The sequence below is a fragment of the Pongo pygmaeus genome, chromosome 13 (assembly GCF_028885625.2).
Source record: "Pongo pygmaeus isolate AG05252 chromosome 13, NHGRI_mPonPyg2-v2.0_pri, whole genome shotgun sequence".
Taxonomy (NCBI): Eukaryota; Metazoa; Chordata; class Mammalia; order Primates; family Hominidae; genus Pongo; species Pongo pygmaeus.
Window position 1 is genome coordinate 20,056,225 of NC_072386.2, and position 16,651 is coordinate 20,072,875.

At 40.6% G+C, this 16,651-nt stretch overlaps 1 protein-coding gene across 7 annotated transcripts in view; it reads right to left on the minus strand.

The window, feature by feature from the left end:
- Positions 1-16,651, minus strand: part of ZCCHC7 (zinc finger CCHC-type containing 7) — a 240,024-nt gene that overhangs the window by 223,136 nt on the left and 237 nt on the right. Inside the window, exons 1-2 of one of the 7 annotated variants that reach the window (XM_054500262.2) lie at positions 16,404-16,593; positions 10,120-10,747 (exon numbers count right to left, since the gene is read on the minus strand). In XM_054500262.2, coding sequence (XP_054356237.1) covers positions 10,120-10,726 — 607 coding nt within the window. In that variant the 5' untranslated portion in view covers positions 10,727-10,747; positions 16,404-16,593. Of the gene's footprint in view, positions 1-10,119; positions 10,748-14,869; positions 16,594-16,651 lie in introns of those variants that run through there. The other 6 variants (XM_054500261.2, XM_054500270.2, XM_063650152.1 and 3 more) reach the window with 6 other exon arrangements.

Here is a 16,651-nt window from a genome sequence, read left to right on the forward strand (position 1 = left end):
CATTGTAAGCACCCAGTAAGTAATATTTGGAAAGATTTTAAGATTTCAGAATTAAGTTCAATGTCATAAACTAGCAGATCATAAAACGTCACCAAATTAAATTTCTTTAAGGATAGCACCATACTAGAGACATGTCGTTCAAAAGCAACTTGGGGCCAGGCTCAGTGGCTCATGCCTGTAAGCACAACACTTTGGGAGGCCAAGGTGGAAGCTTGAGCTCAGGAGTTCAAGACAAGGGTAGGCAACATGGTGAGACACTGTCTCTACAAAACAAAACAACACAAAACAAAAAAATCAAGTGGGGCCGGGGCGGTGACTCACACCTGTAAATCCCAGCACTTTGGGAGGCTGAGGTGGGCAGCTCGCTTGAGCCAAGAGTTCAAGACCAGCAACATGAGCAACATGGTGAACATGGGCAAAATGGTGAAACTCCATCTAACTCCATACAAAAAATTAGCAGGGCATGGTGGCCCACATCTGCAGTCTCAGCTACCTGGGAGGTTGAGGTAGGAGGATCACTTCAGCCTGGGAGGTCAAGGCTACGGTGAGCCATGACTGCAATACTGTACTCCTGCCTGGGTGAGAGCGAGACAGAGAGAGAGAGATTGCAGGTGGGGCAGGGGTGGGGTGGGAGAGAGACACCCTGTCTGAAAAAAAACAACAACAACAAACAACAAAAAAAAAGCGGAAGCTATAAGCTCATGTTTGCCACAATGATCATGAACCTATCGTGTAACTATGAAGACTTTTATCAAAATATTTTCCTATGACATTAAGCCTACCCAATCTCATTTTTCTTTATGACTTTAATAAAATAAAATGTATTTTTTACCAATAAAGAAATTAAGTTACCCGAAGTCAAAGCTGGCCAACTGCACAGCTGTAACAGACCCAATAACAACCACTAATTGAGAACCTATGACCATTACACCTCATTCAGAAGTGACCTTTTAAACTAAGAACTGAGAGATAAGTAGATATATCAGCCAGGCAAAGTAGAAACTAATCCACACAGGAAAAGAAAAACAAACAAAAAAACACATATGTAAAGACCCAGATCAAACAAAATGATTTACTAGAAAACCTAAAATTCAGATAGGTAACCCACTCTATTCAAATTTTAATTAGATATCCAGTCTTGGTTGAGTGCCTAATGAATGCCAGGAATTCAACAATGGCCTCTAGATGAGTTCTTCATCCTTTGAAATTATATCCAAAACTTCTGTGTGTATAGTTTTGGGAGAAAAAGGGATTTAACACAAAATAGTTAAAACACTTTCTGCCATAAGTGTTGAAGCCATAATTTCACTTCAGTTTCAAAAGCCATTTACCTTAATCAAGCAATTATTTCACTTTAAATAATACTATGTAAAGAGTGCTACTCTATACACAAAGGCAGAACTGCAAATAAATTTACCTAAGGGAAAAAATAAATAAATAAACAAATTTACCTACGATTTGTTAGGTAACCCCGATGTGCCAAATGCTGACAAACTAAAGGGGTTCTGTGCCAAATTATATGTACTGAAGGAGCTCTACATTAACACAAAATTCTACACCATAACAGTCATAAACCAGGAACTAATATGGTTTCTTTAACTCTTAAAAATACCATATTCTTCCTCTTACAGAAGGCATTTTTCTTTTTAAAACCCGAGCCTATTAATTTTTTGCTAAACCTAAATATTTCAAAATTACCAAATGATAAAAAAAATTACAACCAGGAATAAGAACAAAGCATGCTTCTGAAAGTGGAATTAGACCATTATTTATTTGTTTAAAATATATTTTAAGACTGTAACAAGTGCATTATTCATCAACTATTTTAAATTACTATTCATTCACTTTCAAAAAGTATTTATTACATGCCTAATGTGCCCAGCTCAGATTAGTGTAGAAGATACAAAAATAGTTCATAGTCCTAAAAATAAGAAATATTAAATATCTTTCCATAGGACTATGGATTGATCGCCAGGATATACGACTAAGAGAAAAAAATAAGGTTAGAGAAAAGACTAGATAGTATGCCACTATTTACTAAGAAAGATGGCCGGGTGTGGTGGCTCATGCCTGTAATCCCAGTACTTTGGGAGGCCGAGGTGGGTGGATCACCTGAGGTCGGGAGTTTGAGGCCAGCCTGACCAGCATGGAGAAACCCCCATCTCTACTAAAAATACAAAAATTAGCTGGGCATGGTGGCACATGCCTGTAATCCTAGCTACTTGGGAGGCTGAGGCAGAAGAATCACTTGAACCCAGGAGGCAGAAGTTGCAGTGAGCTGAGATTGCGCCACTGCACTCCAGCCTGGGCAACAAGAGCGCAACTCCGTCTCAAAAAATAAAACAACAACAAAAAAAAACAACCAACAAAAAACAAGGGCAAGAGTGTACAAAGATATACACATGTAAGGACAAACCAACAATTTTCTCTTAATGATTACTCATAAGGGGAAGGGCAGGAACAGGATGGCGACTGGACAGAAGGTTTGCCTTCTCTGGATAGATTTTATCATGTTTTGCTGATTTGAATCTGGAATCTTATAAACATTTTAAATGATTATAAAAGAAAACCAAATTTTTAAAAGATAATTCTAAAAAATAACGTATCAAAAGCAAAGTGAAACAAATGGACCTGTGTATCAAACTGATGATGTAACAACAGAGAGAAAATCTGAATTTAATCAAGCTTCTAGATCTAAGTACCAATTCACAGGAAAGACAGAAGACAGTAGAACATGTTAAGCAATACTACAAAATTCAGACCATTGGAAATTCTAGAAGACAAAGAATCTAGGTATTACAACAAATTACAAGAAATTAAAAAAAGGAAGAGATTAAGGGGAACCTATACATTAAAGGACACTTAAGTTTAACAGCCAACTATAGTACCTGGATTGGATCAAATTCAAATAATCTGTAAGAAAAAAAAATTAGGAGCCAGCGTAGGAAATCTGAACACTGGCTGGGTATGTGATGATGAAAGAATTATCGGGAATTTGTTTACCTATCATAATATGATTAAATATATACATATATATATATAGTACGTTTCAGTCGGGCACGGTGGCTCACACCTGTAATCCTACCACTTTGGGAGGCCGAGGCCGGTGGATCACTTGAGGCCAGGAGTTCAAGACCAGTCTAGCCAACATGCTAAAACCCCAACTCTACTAAAAATACAATAACTGGCCAGGCACGGTGGCTCACGCCTGTAATTCCGGCACTTTGGGAGGCCAAGGCAGGCCGATCACCTGAGGTCAGGAGTTCAAGACCAGCCTGGCCAACATGGTGAAACCCCGTTTCTACTAAAAATACAAAAATTAGCTGGGCGTGGTGGCGCATGCCTGTAATCCCAGCTACTCGGAAGGCTGAGGTGGAAGAATCACTTGAACCTGGGAGGCAGAGGTTGCAGTGAGCCAAGATAATGCCACCGCACTCCAGGCTGGGTGACAAAACGAGACTCCATCTCAGACAAAAAATAAAAATTTTTAAATTTTTAAATTAAAAAAAAATAAAAAATAAAAATACAAAAATTAGCCAAGCGTGGTGGCAGGTACTTGCATTCGCAGCTATTCAGGAATTTGAAGTGGAAGAATTGCTTGAACCCAGGTGGCAGAGGTTGCAGTGAGCCAAGACTGCGCCACTGCAATCCACCCTGGGCGACAGAACAAGACTGTGTCTCAAAAAAAAAAAAAGAAAAAAAAAAATATTCTGGACCAAAAAAAATTGCATCTCTACTTAACGTGTATATTTTTCTTCTCATTATTACTCCTTAAATACAATATAACAGTTATTTATATGGTATTTACATTGTATGGGTATGTTAAGTAATCCAGAGATGACTTGTCCAACTTACAGCCATGAAGGCTTTTAATGTGGCCCAACACAAATTCGTAAACTTTCTTAAAACAATATGAAATTGTTTTGTTAATTTTTTTCTGAGACAGAGTCTCTCTCACTCTGTTGCCCAGGCTGGAGTGCAGTGGCATGATCTCGGCTCACTGCAACCTCCGTCTCCCAGGTTCAAGCGATTCTCCTGCCTCAGTCTCTGAGGCTGGGATTACAGGTGTGCACCACCACACTGGGCTAATTTTTGTATTTTTAGAAGAGACGGGGTTTCACCATGTTGGTCAGGCTGGTCTCGAACTCCAGACCTCGTGATCCGCCCGCCTCAGCCTCCCAAAGTGCCAGGATTACAGGCGTGAGCCACCGTGTCCAGCCGGTAATTTTTTTTTAGCTCATCAGCTACTGTCAGTATCAGTGTTTTTTATGTGTGGCCCAAGACAATTCTTCTAATGTGGCCCACGGAAGCCAAAAAATTGGACACCCCGGACTTAAAGTATATGAGAGGATGTAAATAGGTTATATGCAAATATTCCACAATTTTATATCAGGGACTTGAGCATCCATAGATTTTGGTATCCATGAGAAGTCCTAGAACCAATCCCCCACAGACACTGAGGGACAAACATGAGTGCGCACTTGTATACAAATGTGTATACATGCACACACACATGCGCTCACGATGTGTATACACACACATACACATACATACATATATGAATGAAATGATGTCTGATTAGCTTCAAAATAACAGAGGGGCACAGAGTTATAGATAGAAAGATTAATCATAAATTGGTAACTGTTGAAGCTAGTTTACGGGACATTGAAGTCAATTATAACATTTTATTTTTGTATATTTTTATATTTCCACAATAAAAAAAGTACAAGAAAGAGCTAGCAGTTACTCCTAGAACTAATAATATCCCTTCCCTAACCAGGAAAATAAGTAGCTATTCTGGCTTTACTGTCACATGTCATCATCTGGTTGTCTTACATAACAATCCTTTCCAAACTTGAGATCCCCCTCACAAATTACTAAATATGCTGACTTCCTTCGGTGCATCTTTTCTTCCACCAGGAGATCTGCCTTTCTAATATATGAGAATTACAAGTCACTCCTGCTGGGGATAATTAAAAAAAAAAGGAAAGGGCAAGAATCAAGAAGGAAAACAAACGATAGAACATGCATAGTTTTTATAAAGAAGGCTTAGGAAAGAATAAAGGAAGTAAAGGAAAAGAGGCTCAGACCTTAGAAATAAACTCCTACATCCCTCAGTAGAGAGAGCTGAAAGTCATATATAATAGGCACTGAAAGCCTATGTTTTGACATGAATTTACTACAGGCAAAACCACCATCATATATCTATATGTACCAAGGAAGGCTAGACTGTTAAGTGTCACATATATACGGTCTCAATGGAGCCTCAGGAAGCTAATCAACAACCTCAAATCACAAAATCTGAAAAGTGTTGAACATTTAGAAGAATAGAAAGGAAAAAAAACGCCTCTGAGTTGTGTATTATCTGTCAGTAGAGCAAAACAAATGTGTAAGCCCATTTTCTTTTTTTTCTTTTTTTTTTTTTTTGGGACAGAGTCTCACTCTGTCGCCTAGGCTTGAGTGCAGTTGCACGATCTCGGCTCACTGCAACCTCCGCCTCCCAGGTTGAAGCAATTCTCCTTCCTCAGCCTCCCAAGTAGCTGGGATTACAGATGCTTGCCAGAATGCCCAGCTAATTTTGCATTTTTAGTAGAGACGGGGTTTCACCATGTTGGCCAGGCTGGTCTCAAACTCCTGACCTCAAGTGATCCACCCACCTCAGCCTCCCAAAGTGCTGGGATTACAGGTGTGAGCCACCGTGCCCAGCCTGTATTTTTTTTTTCTTTTTTTTTTTGACAGAGTCTCACTCTATCACCCAGGCTGGAGTGCAGTGGCACTATCGCGGCTCACTGCAAACTCTGCCTCCCAGGTTCGCCATTCTCCTGCCTCAGCCTCCTGAGTAGCTGGGACTACAGGCGCCCGCCACCGAGCCCAGCTAATTTTTTGTATTTTTAGTAGAGACAGGGTTTCACTGTGTTAGCCAGGCTGGTCTCGATCTCCTGACCTCGTGATCCACCTGCCTCGGCCTCCCAAAGTGCTGGGATTACAGGTGTAAGCCACCGGGTCTGGCCATTTTTTTAATATAATAATGTCTCACTGAAATTAAAGCAATAAGGGAGAGTCTGAAGTTTTCACAGATAAAGAGATAGTGCTGTACTCAAATTTACTACAAATTTAGTAATAGTAAATGTAAAATATGCATGTATTTATACAGTCTTTCATAGACTTATGAATTATCTCAAATTCGCTAATCCTATTTTTTAAACAAAGTTTTAAGTTTCAACCACTTGTATCACCAGAATTTTGAGACTTAACTCCCATGGTTAAGAGATTTCTGGCCAGGCGCGGTGGCTCACGCCTGTAATCCCAGCACTTTGGGAGGCCGAGGCAGGCGGATCACAAGGTCAGGAGATCGAGACCATCCTGGCTAACACGGTGAAACCCCGTCTCTACTAAAAAAAATACAAGAAATTAGCCAGGCGTGGTGGCAGGCGCCTGTAGTCCCAGCTACTCGGGAGGCTGAGGCAGGACAATGGCGTGAACCCGGGAGGCACAGCTTGCAGTGAGCTGAGATCATGCCATTGCACTCCAGCCTGGATGACAGAGCAAGACTCTGTCTCAAAAAAAAATTGAGATTTCCAAGCTGTGTTCACACCTGCAGTCCCAGCTACTCTGAAGGCTAAGGTAGGAGGACCACACAAGCCCAGGAGTTCCAAACTAGCCTTGCTCTATTTATAGGGCAAGACACCACTGCTATTAAAAAAAAAAAAAAGAAGAGAATTCCGTAAATTACTTGGCTTCCTATATTCTGTCTCTTTAGTGAAACACTATGTCATTCAAGGCTAAAACTTATCTTTTTTTTTTTTTTTTTTTTTGAGACAGCCTCACTCCATCACCCCGGCTGGAGTGAAATGGTGCAATCTCAGCTCACTGCAACCTCCACCTCCTGGGTCAAGCAATTCTCCTGCCTTAGCCTCCCAAGTAGCTGGGATTATAGGTGCCTGCCACCACTCCCAGCTAATTTATTTATTTTTAGTAGAGACGGGGTTTCACCATGTTGGCCAGGCTGGTCTCGAACTCCTAACCTCAGGTGATCCACCCGCCTCGGCCTCTCAAAGTGTTGGGATTACAGGTGTGAGCCACTGCACTCGGCCTAAAACTTAAGTCTTTTACCACTGTAAGTCACGAGTACTACTTCAGCATTACTTATACCCTACATAGAGGAGATGCTCAATAAATGTTTGATGATTTACCAATTAATGAGAAAACAGGTAATATATGTGCCAAGAAATTACTCTAAATATTATTATAAGCAGGTTTATGAGTATGGAAAAGACCCAACCTCAAGGAGCCTGTAGTCTTTTCTTTTATGTCATACTGCAGTTTTCAGTATGCCATAATTCTGGGAGATATTTTGTTTTCTTGAGTGAGGTCAAGGAAACAGAACACAAAATAGTTATGGATACTGTTTAACAATAGGCATTTCTAAAGTACTTGAGATTTTCTCTACACTTTTACAGAAATGAAAAAAATCTTCTCTCTAAAGATTATAGGAACCAATCTATCCCCAGATATGTTTATGAAAGGGATAGTGATTACAAAGTAACAACACACTTAAATGGGCATCAGTACTAAATATATTATTAATTGGAAAGAAATAGGATTACAGCATTAGTAGATCAAGGAAATAAAAGAGAATATATATTTGAGTATCTGTAAGAGTTCATAAGAGTCAAGTAAATTAATTTTCAAAAATTCAGAATTTAATTCTATTTGGCTAAAACAAAAAACAAATCCGAGGTTCTCTCTACTTTCTCATCACCATCATTTGCCAAACATGGCACAGTTCGATTTCTTCACTAAATCCAGCACCTAATTCATGTTTTTCCCAACCTATCCACATTGTGCCATCAACTTCAGCATGTCTGTAGATTCTCTATTGCAAACAGAAAGCAGCAGGGAGTTGTTTCAAAGGAAAGATAATAAGCTTTTTTTCAAGTTATCAAGCTTTCTTTTCAGTATGTTAAATGTGAAACAGTAAGAAACCCAAACGGAAATATTCTGTAGATGTACACAGAGAATTTGAAATCAACAAAATGGTTAAGGAGATGACAATTTGATGACCATAAATACAGAAGTGATTAATGAAACTAGGTGTGATCTCAGGAGAAGGTAATTTAGAGAAAGAATAAGCTAAATGCTTATTTTGGCCTTCTATAGTGTTACGCCTAAACCAAGATCATTTTGTTTCTGTCATCTTCCTCCAAGCTGACAAATATTACTGGATAATGTTATGGAATCCTTCAAAGTGAGTTCACTACAAGTTCATAACATTTTAATTTTGACTGAATACTACTTCTAAGCAATCCTTTATTCTCTTACTGTTGATTCATTAGAGTGCAATGATTTCCAACTTAAGAGCCCTCAGCCTCCGGGGAAACTGCAGAATTAGTTACCTTAATGGGTGCCTAGAGCAACGCATTATAAACACTATTTCTCACATATCAATGTTGTGATTAATAAAACACAAAGTCATCTAAGAGTAGTAGCTTCTTTATAATATGCATTTTCTCAATTGAATACTAAAATCATAACTACAACCATGGATGGTCCACAAATTGTTTCAAAGTTAAACAGGTTGTCATCTTCAAAATACTCGTAACCACTGCCTCAAAGTATTCCCCACAGCACTTAAACATCCCTTCCACATTCTAAGCTTCCAATTATCCCCCGCCCTCTCCCACTTCTGCTTTCATTTTCCTAAGAAAATCAAACACATCCCCATATGTTCTCTCATCTACCTCAATCCATCTGAATTTATTCTTTCTCCTCTACCTCTATAAATATTTGATAATTTAGCAATTACTAGTGTCTCTCTTCCTTTTTAGGAATAATTCAACAACACATACACCTGATCCTATCTCCAACCTGGCCCCCAACCCAATCCATCAAACAGGTTTAGTCTCTCCTTCACAAGTTTCTTTCTTTCTACGTAAAAACATTATCAGAGCTCACCTATATGGAAAAAACTTCACGCGATTCTGTTCTATGTCCTAACTACTATTCTCTCTTTTCGTTTTGCTGTCAAGTTCTCAGGGTTTGCAAACTACAGCCTGAGCCAGCCACCTGTTTTTGTAAGTAGGGCTTTATTGAGAACAGCCACCCCCATTTCTATAGGTATTATTTAAGGCTGCTTTCCCACAAGGGCCAAGTTGAGTAGTTAAGATATTACACGGCTTGGAATCCTAAAATATTTTCTATCTGGCTTCTTAAAAAAACATTTGCCAATCCCAGGGGCTCCAAGCACGATCTACATTCAATGTCATCATTTCTGGGGAAGAAGGCTGCCATTAAAAATTTTGGAGCAGCAATAAAGTACTATGAGTAAAAGAGCATTTCAATACCAGTTTTAACAACAGTGTACAGGGTAGATATAAAAGAAGACTACTTAGGAAACTAGTGCAAGAGACTGAGCATTAGGCATAAAGGGAGGGAAATGAAAAGAAGGAACTTCTTGAAGACATAAGCATTAAGACTAGATGACTACATGTCACAGAGACAAAACTAACACCAAAATTTTAATCCTTGATGATGTAGCTCTCAAAATTTGCATTCTCTCCTATAATCTGCCCTAGACTTACAGCTCTTCATATATTCCTGTCTTTCTGACTGTGGAGTACCTAAAATCCTAATCCTAACACTAATTCCATATATTCTGTGTGCCAGACATTCCCTATGCTTGCCATCTATCTCCTGGGTAAGCAAATCCCATAGGCAGAGACAGTCCCAACAGAGTTGGCTGAATGAGTGCACAGGGCTAATGCCAGAGGTGGATGGAGTACTCACCTGTGGTACTAAGCAGAGAGAGAGGGGGGAAGTAAGATTTCAGGTCCAGAACTGGCTCTAGCCAAACAGGAAGAAGCAGCTATGAATCTGCTTACAGCAGAAGCACAGTGTCTTTGGTATTCTGACATACTCTTTCTGATGTTCAGACAAACCACCATTAGAGTAGCCACTGGTAAGAGAGTCGCATGAGAAACAAGCCAAGAAACAAGCCAAAAAGCAAGACCAAAAAGTGAGGAATTAAATGGAGTAGACCCTGTTGGCCTTTTCTCTAGGAAAAGCAGTCCTCCTTATGAAAGATGATACTACTTTCAAAACGGCCAATATGATACTAACCTTCAGTAACAGAGTTTTCACATCCCACAAGGTTGAGAAGGATATCATTATCTTTATCATCTACTTCACATCCCAGTAGCATCCAGCTTTCCACATTATCACCTTCTGAAATGGTGCTCTCTTCCTCTTCACTTGAACTGACCTCTATAATCATGACCTCTCGGATTACACCTGGTCTCTCTTCAGATTTAGGCTTCTCAATATCACTCTTGCATTTCTTATCAACCAGCTCCTTAGACTGAAGAGAAGAAAGACCATGGGCATTTTCTTGTGCTTGAACTCTAACATTCTTTCCTTTACATCTATAAATACTGTCTTCATCAGACAAAGTGATGACCTCTGACCCATCTGACAGCTGGATGACCTCACTATCTGAAAGGACGATTAGCTTCTTCTGATTTGGTTTACTACTCGAAGATTCCGAATTCCCAGAGTTCTTTTCTTCATGTTCTTCCTCCCTGATGACATCATCAAGATCTTGGGCATAATGAATTTGGCTATAGAGTTGAAATTCCACCTCACTATCAACACTCAGTTCACTAGATGACTCATCTCGATAAAGATCATCTTCGTATGCTTCTATAGTCTCATAGCCACCAAACATCATAAAAAGTCAGTAACCTTGAAGCTGCAAAAGAGAAAGTTGTACACAGAATATACTTTAAAAGTTCAGATGATGCCAGTTTAAGTAACAATATCACCTGTCAGTGACAACTGCTAATATGAAGGCCATCACTATTCTCAGACATATTAAAATACCTTTTTTTCCAAGGATTTCGAAGTCCTGTTAGGACCCACTCCTGTAAGTCCCACCACTCCCCAACGAGAATTACTACTGACAAATTGAGTTATAGTTATTGATGGAAATGCAGTCAACACTCTAAGAAATGCTTTGTTCGGTGATTTCATTGTGCAAACTTCATAGGATGATTTTCACAAACTAGATGGTGTAGTCAACTACACAACTAGGCTATATGGTATGGTCTACTGCTCCTAGGATACAAACCAATACAGCATGTAACGGTACTGAATACTGTAAGTAACTGTAACACAATGGTATTTGTGTATCTAAACATACAAAAGATATAGCAAAAACGTATACAAATCCTATGGGACCACAGTCATACCGTCTATCTTTAACCAAAATGCTATTATGCAGCACATGATATGAAAGATTTCACAGGTATATTGTAAATGAAAAACAAATTGAGATCTACCGCAGGATACAAAACCCTTGCTTTCCAAAATGTTAAAACAAAACTTAAAGCAGCTCTCACTATCCTATCCATTCTTCATCTTTTCCTTGGTTCTGGTTCTACAGCTCATATTTTCAAGCATATACAGGAATATTACTTCAATTATGACTAAAATCTATAGCAGGAAACAATTTTGTTTACTGTTTGGGTGTAAATGTATATTCTCAACTAACAAATTAATCGCACGGCCCTCTGATCGTTGGCCAAAAGAATAAATAAAAATGCCTGAGCTGGCAGTGGCTCATGCCTGTAATCCCCACACTTTGGGAGGCCAAGGCAGGAGGATCACATTCAGGTTAGAAGTTTGAGAACAGCCTGGGCAACACAGTAAGACCCCCATCTCCATAAAAATTAAAACTAAAAACTTAGCCAGGCATGGCAGTGCAAACCTGTAGTCCCAGCTACTCAAGAGGTTGAGGTGGGAGAACCGCTTGAGCTCAGGAGTTCAAAGTTACAGTGATCTATGCTCATACCATTGTACTCCAGCCTGGGTGACAAAGCAAGAACCCAACTCAAAAATAAAACAAGGGTGGGCCAGTGCAGTGGCTCACGCCTGTAATCCCAGGACTTTGGGAGGCCAAGGCGGGTGGACCACTTGAGGTCAGGAGTTTGAGACCAGCCTAGCCAAGATGGTGAAACTACATAACTGCTAAAAATACAGAAATTAGCTGGGTGTGGTGGTGTGCGCCTATAATTCCAGCTACTCAGGAGGCGGAGGCACAAGAACAGCTTGAACCTGGGAGGCACAGGCTGCAGTGAGTTGAGATCATGCCACTGCACTTCACCCTGGGCAACAGAGCAGACTGTCTAAAAACTCTGTACTAGTTACAAAAATGTATATTTTTACAATGTATATTTATAATGTATAAATACAAACTTAATAATGACCCAATATTGAGACAAAACTCCCAGCTTTGGGAATAAATGTGTAAAGTGAAACACTTTACTTTCTACTGTGAGCATATTAAATCCTCCTCAGCCTTCATCTTTTAAACTCGGCTCAAAATCACTTGTAACCAGGCTAAATTAAGAGCCCCTTTTATGGGCTTCCATAAGTACTTTACATCTCAAAACACTCATCACATTTGTAATTACTTATTCAATATAAATTTCCAAGAAACACAGATCACAAACCCCAGGAGGGCAGGAACTATATGCACTCTGCTAAACAATGAATCACCAAAGCCAAACAGGGTAACTGGTATTTTCGGGGTCAGCTATAAACGTTTGCTGAATTCATAAATGAATAAATGAACTACACCATCGGGCATTTGTTCTTCAGCCCTGATGAATCTAGTATGTGCTTAAAATACAAAAATTATGAGATGAATTTCTCTGTTGTCTTTCAACTACTCCAAAGTCTTAAATTCTAGCATCAGCAACCAAAACTCTATACAGTAGATGTTTCCATTAGGTACTGATGGACTACTGATTAAAATGAGAGCCCTGAAAAAATAAGTGTGTGTCCAAAATCAGGGACAGCCTAAAGAGCAATAATGATGCCTATTTATTCTTTCTTCCACTAACAGCTATACACATAAAATTAAAAATAGTTGTTTTCTTAGTGTCCCAAATTTCTGCCCAAAAATACTAGGGTGTTGTGATGGTAGTTCTGGTAGTAGAACCACCTTAATCCCAAAAACCAAATGGACAAGGGCCAAAAATGTACTACATTCCTACTGGAGTTGTTTTCCAGAAATAAATAAACCCACCTGTAATGCTTTTCTTCTAAAGGGTATCATATACCTGTGCCCTTGTTGCACTGTCCTTCAGGTGGCTGTGCTGTTATTGTCACACAAATTGAATGTGGCTGTGTGAATAATGCTCATAGCATTCATCAGTTTATACTGAATTGTTAGCCTCAGGAATTCAAATAAAAGATGAATCCTTTCCTTTTTATTTAATAAGTAAATTAATTCTAAAAGAAGTCAAAGGAATTATGCTTCTTTCAAAATCCTCACTGGATCCATCCTGAGGATCCAGTATGGACTTAAGATAAAACATAATTCCAGTGCAGCACAGAAAAAATTAAAAAGCCAAATTACAGAGTTACAAGTTTGTACCACTCTTGGAGCCATCCCAAAGGAAACGGATTAAGAATAGAGCCATAGGCACACCTGTGAATGCATGCCAAAAATAAACTACAGAACCATAATAAAAACTGACTTCCTTGGGTCGAAGGATTTATCTCTTTCCCTGAAATGTAGAAAAATGAATTTAACAATTTAGCCCCTATGGCCTTTAAGAGGATTTTGTACTGTCTGTACTTGAAAATTGTGCTGGGCATAACCTGCTCTCTTATTTAGGTAGTTTATGTATGCCAGGGTTAAGGTCTGCCTGAGGCTGTTGTGGTTTATGTTACTGCTTTAATTACGTTCCAATGAATTTAATTTACCCTTTTAAAAAGTGTCTCATAAGACAATATATGTTTTTTACACACACACACACACGCACACACACACACACCCTTGACTCAGAAGGCTTTCTCAGCTTTTTGATCCCTATACATGATTCACAAGTATACTAACTAGGTAACAAAATCAGATTATCTCATACAGACTCCTCAATCTTCCCATCAGGAAACTGAAGTACAAAGAGATAGGAAGCCTATTCAAGGTTATGCAGCTGGTTAAGAACACGGCTAGAAGTGATTCACATTTCTGTGATTCTCAGCCTACTGTTCACTAAAATTTTTAAACAAATTTCTTTTTTTCCCCCTTGAGACGGAGTCTTGTCCTGTCCCCCAGGCGGGAGTGCGGTGGCGCAATCTCGGCTCACTGCAACCTCCTCCTCCTAGGTTCAAGAAATTCTCCTGCCTCCGCCTCCCAAGTAGCTGGGATTACAGGCACGCGCCACCACGCCTGGGTAATTTTTGTATTCTTAGCAGAGACGGGTTTCACCATGTTGGCCAGGCTGGTCTCAAACTCCTGACCTCGTGATCCGCCCCACTCGGCCTCCCAAAGTGCCTGGATTACAGGCGTGAGCCACTGCACATGGCCCAAAATAAAATTTTCAAATAAGTTAACTTCAAATTAAGATTTTTTGAAAAAAAACCTTCCTTCATTGCAATATTTGCATTGGTTCTAACACCTAAATTTACCTCACGAATATACATTTTATGTCCCAGCAGAGTTTAAAAACTAAATGAGACATTTTAGGTGTAAGGAAAACATGTTTGTCAGTTTGCCGTTCAAGAATCTCCCAAGTTGGTACTCAAAGACTATCAATCCCATGACCAGAAAAGATGTTTCCTATATAAGATCTTAAAATACCATGCAAATGAAACTTATCTAAGAATTAAAACACCTTAACAAATATAAAACAGCCATAGAATAACTGCAAAGGCTATTACCATTCAAAAGAGGGAGCAGTATTCATTGACTGAATTGTTTTAAACTAGACAACTTAAGGCTTATTTAAGCTTTCAGCATTTACTTAATACAATCTTTAATCAATCCTTCTGCTCTCACAGTCTACCTACTGGTCATTCTGACCTTCTGCTCTTATTTACTTCCATATATCTTTAGCCTCCCTAGATGTTCCTTCTTGCTGACACAGGCATCCATCTCCGGCCGATTTAAATCAAATCCACAGCCTCATTTTCAGTCCAATTTTCATTGGAATGTGATGAATACACTTTACTTTCAACGTAAAATTTTTCTTACTCTTAGTGAGCTGCCCTGACAGGACAATTGAAACACAATTGACTAAAGGGTTAAAATATCTGTCCATTTTTCAAATGCGATGGCCACTCTGAATCAAATCTGATTGGGATGGAGGATCCAAATGTGTGAAACAAAAGTCACAAAAGACAAACAGAGCACAGTATTTCAGCGGGAAAAAAAAATAAGCTAAATTTAGTCACATAAGTCCCGGCTCTTTCTTGGGATATATACATGATTATTATGAGAACTAATCCTATCCAGAAACATTTCCTTCACCTTTCCCTTAGCCCTTTTCCTTCGGTCTTGCACTCTCTTACCCTGCTAATTATCATATTAATATAATCCTCACTTGCGATCCTTCCTGAGTTTATTCCCCATCCTCAGATTCTCTTGAAAGCATAATGCTTTCCTAAGTATACACACAATCCATTTAAAAGTCTTTGTATGCGACAGCCTAACTATTCAAACACGAAGTCATTTCTCTAACGGTCCTAGAAAAAATGTTAAGAAGAAAAAGAAAATCACAAAGTCAAGAGCTTCTGAGGGGACCTGAAAAGTCATCAAATTGAACGCTCTCGTTTTACAGGTGGAGAAATGAGCTCAGAGAAACTTATTCACTGAGCTAAAAAGGCCCTACTAATGGAGCCCCTAATTCAACTGTGCAATCTGAAATAATCTTAAATTCAGCCTCAATAAGAGCTTTCTGGAATCGCCAGCGAGTCCGTGGGGGAGCCACGCCTAAAACCCAGGCCTCCTGATTCCCAGCCACAGCTTTTCCACCGAACCGGCAGCTCTTCCCGAAAGTTGAAGGCAACTGTCCGCTCACAGGATGGGAGGGATAAAGGGCGTCTTAGTAAACATAGTCCAAGTCTACTTGTTTTACATGAGGAAAGGGTCACAGCTCCCGAAATTTTGGATTCTACCGCTGCAGCTGCTGCTTCTGACAGCAGAGGCGGGAGGTGGCCCAGGACTACTCGGTCCTCAAAGACTGGACTCTCTCTCGGCGCGCCGGGACCTCCGCGCTTCACTGGCTTCCCTACAAGACTGGGGGCCTTGCGGAGAGATGAAAAGGGCACGCACGCCACCCCCACCGAGGCCCTGGACGCCCAGCCGCTCTAGAATCACGGCCTTAGCCCTTGGAGAGCCAGGGAGACGCGGACCTCCGAATCCGGCAGCCCGGCCGCGTAGGGCGGCGCGCAGCTGAGGGACCAGGAGCTGCGCCCTGCCACGAGTGAGGGACGGACGGGAGATGTCGAGGCCGGCGAGGGGGCACGCGCTAGTTCCACAGCCCGGCGGGCGAGACGGAGGGTAGGCAGGGGTCCCGGGCCGCGGGCGGCTGGGGGTCCGTCACACACATACTCACTGCCGCAGCTGCGAACAGGAAGCACCAACCGGGAACCAAAACGCGTAGAGGGACGGGGAGGGGCGAGGACAAATGAGGTAAGGAGGCCGCGTCCGCGCAGACCCGGGAGGAGGGAAGGCACTTCCGGGGACAACACAGCTCTAGTCACCGCCTTTCCGTCGCCGCCTTTCCGTCCCCGCCCACCTGTCGCGCCTGGTGTGCGCATGCGTACTGGGTGCGAACCGTTCTTTGCCCCGCCCATAACTACT